Genomic DNA, 2800 nt, shown 5'->3' on the forward strand with positions numbered 1-2800 from the left:
GGGACAGTGATATCTTTCATCTTCATTAAATCCAGTTGTAAATTATTAATTAGGATTAGTTGCTAGTAATAAGTACGACTTATTTTGTTTAAAAAATTTCCTTATTACAGAAAATATTACAACAAAACTTAAAGCTTAGCCTTATCTAATTAACCGTACTAACACAGAATAATTATATATGTTACTAAAGGATGCCCGCGACTTTGTCCGCGTGGAATTAGGTTTTTAAAAATCCCATGGGAATTTTTTGATTTTACTACACCCATGCAAAAAATCACGTTAATCCGTTGCACTGTTGCGACGTGATTGAAGGACAAACCAACAAACAAACACACTTTCGCTTTTATAATAAGGGTACTGATATAATGATAGGTTTAGCTTTAAGGTTATACTAGCTGACCCGCCCCGGCTTCGCTCGGGTGGAATTTAGAAAATCGGCGTAGGGGTAAAATTTTCAAAAACTTGAAATAAGTACTTTCATGGAAATAACTTGAAAAATGACGAACTTTCGAACAAACTTTCATCCCTTATTTATTCTACCCCCTTGGCAGTAGAATTTTCAAAAATCGTGATATACGTATTTTTTATTCTTAACCGAATACCAATACCAATGTATACCAATTTTCATCAATGTAACTTTAAAAATGATAAACTTTCATACAAACTTCCATCCACTATTTACCCCCCCCTTAGGGGTGGATTTTCAAAAAATCCTTTCTTAGTGGATACCTACTACTCTTTACAAAGAACACACCCTCCAAATTTCATGTCTCTAGGACCACCGGTTTAAGCTGTGCGTTGATATATATATGTCAGGCAGTCAGTCAGTCAGGATTTTGAATTATATATATATATATATTTATTATTATGGAAGAAGAAGATTACTCTCGATAACGAAACTCGAAAGGTCAGTCGGTATCTTGCTTATCGTGGAGTCAGACGGCGGACAATGCGTGTGGTCATATTTTTAATATTATTCATTTCTGCGTCGTTCGGCGATTTAGATTTTAATTCGCAAACTAGAAATTTCAGTGTCGAACTTTTCTATCACACCCTGCAAGGTTCAGATCGAGATGTGGCGATATCACCTTATACCGTTTGGTCTTTGCTTATAAGCATGGCGTACGAGACAACGGGAAGGACCTGGGAGCAATTTTCGAAAGTGTTTTTACTGATGGAGGACAGAAGCAAAATCGTAGAAGAGTTCAGGAAATTGAGAACATCGGTTGTCGTGAACAAAGGCGCGAATATAAGTTTGTCAAATTTCCTTTTTTATGATGAGCATTTGAATGTTTATTCCGATAGTATAAGAAGATTAGAGAACGATTTTAGCTTCATAGCTCAGCGTCTTAATTTCGAGGCGCCGCAGCTGGCGGCGCACGGGGCGTCGCGCACCCTGCACACGCACCCCGCTTATCTCAGACCTTGGATGAGATTAAGAACCGAAGATTTCGTAGATGCAACGATGATCATGTACAATTGTTTATCATTCACTGCGCAATGGTCGAAGCCCTTTAACGTTTCGAACACGTCACCAGAGTATTATCGAAATGGCAACGCGATAGGGCGAGAGAACATGATGTATATGATGAATGCGCGGGTTCAATACTGGAAGTCCGAGTCGCTGCACGCCTCCTTCACGCGCTTGCCGTTTGGCGACGACGGCAGATACTGCATGCTGCTAGTGAGACCTGACAGCGGGGAAGACATCGGACGAGTCCTCGAACGCCTCCGAGAAGCCTCCTTGTGGGATATCCTTAACAGGATGCGAGGCGTAGCCGTCGTACTCGGTCAGGGAGAGGTGGACGTGAAGTTGCCGCGGTTTGCGATCACTTCAAAAATTATTTTAAACACGCCGTTGTTCAATATGGGACTTTCTGATGTTTTCGATCCGAATTTTGCCGATTTCAACAATTTTGCTGAAGACAAAATATATGTTGGTGAAATTACGCAGAGAGTGACCGTCGATATTACGGAGTTGGGGACGACAGTACGCACCACTATACCGGCAGTGTATGAGCTCGAAACTCCAATGCCAGCGAAGCAAACTCCAGTAAAAGAGCCATTTTTTTTCTTTATAACAGAGCAGTCTTCTGCTACTGTACTCTTCGGCGGAATATATTCCAAAATCAATTTGTATTAGAAACTTTGTCTTGTGAAAAAACTTGTTAAAAAATGAAATATAGAATAAAAAAAGACAACTCAATAAATAAATTTACTCTATTTATTTTTAATTTTAGCTAACTTTAATTTATTTTATTTTATATAGAGCACTGTTTCGTTGTCGGGTCGAGACCCCACAGCCACACGAGTAGATTAGAGATATCTACTCATGTGCCACGGCTCTGCCAAACATCAGCGCTGCACTAGTCAAATACTGCAGCATCATGCTGAGGCAGTAGCCTTTTTAGCTCAAACAAGACATATTTTCTGTTTTTAGTATTTTATAGCTCGTAATTTTAAGTTCAGTTTTGTAGTTATTCTGTATATATTTTTTCCTTGTAATTGTTTTGTTTTTAATAATTTAAATTTTTCTTTCCGTAAGAACCATTCTCGTACATCAAGGAATATTATGAAAAAAGATTTAGTGAAATCGGTTCAGCTGTTCTCGAGATTTGCGATCAGCAACACATTCAGCGATTCATTTTTATATATAGAAAATATAGTGTTAGATATACCTATATTACATAGATATTAGAGTAGCTACCTATAACTTTAATTGTAATTAAATTGACACCCGACTTATAATAATGATTGTTAATCTGAAAATGTACTATTGTTATCTTGGATCCTTCCCGTC

The 2800-nt window shown here is 38.1% G+C and overlaps 1 protein-coding gene across 1 annotated transcript; it reads left to right on the forward strand.

Moving 5' to 3' along the window:
• Window positions 1–925: 925 nt before the first annotated feature.
• Window positions 926–2356, forward strand: LOC117987877 (serine protease inhibitor 77Ba-like). Its single transcript, XM_034974943.2, has one exon. The coding sequence runs from the start codon at window positions 950–952 to the stop codon at window positions 2141–2143; it is 1194 nt and encodes a 397-aa protein (XP_034830834.2). The 5' UTR covers window positions 926–949; the 3' UTR covers window positions 2144–2356.
• Window positions 2357–2800: the final 444 nt, after the last annotated feature.

The sequence above is a fragment of the Maniola hyperantus genome, chromosome 13, assembly GCF_902806685.2.
Source record: "Maniola hyperantus chromosome 13, iAphHyp1.2, whole genome shotgun sequence".
Lineage (NCBI taxonomy): Eukaryota > Metazoa > Arthropoda > Insecta > Lepidoptera > Nymphalidae > Maniola > Maniola hyperantus.

Bases quoted from the DNA above. Each gene is read 5' to 3' on its own strand.
- LOC117987877 (XM_034974943.2), top strand. From the start codon at position 950: ATGCGTGTGGTCATATTTTTAATATTATTCATTTCTGCGTCGTTCGGC.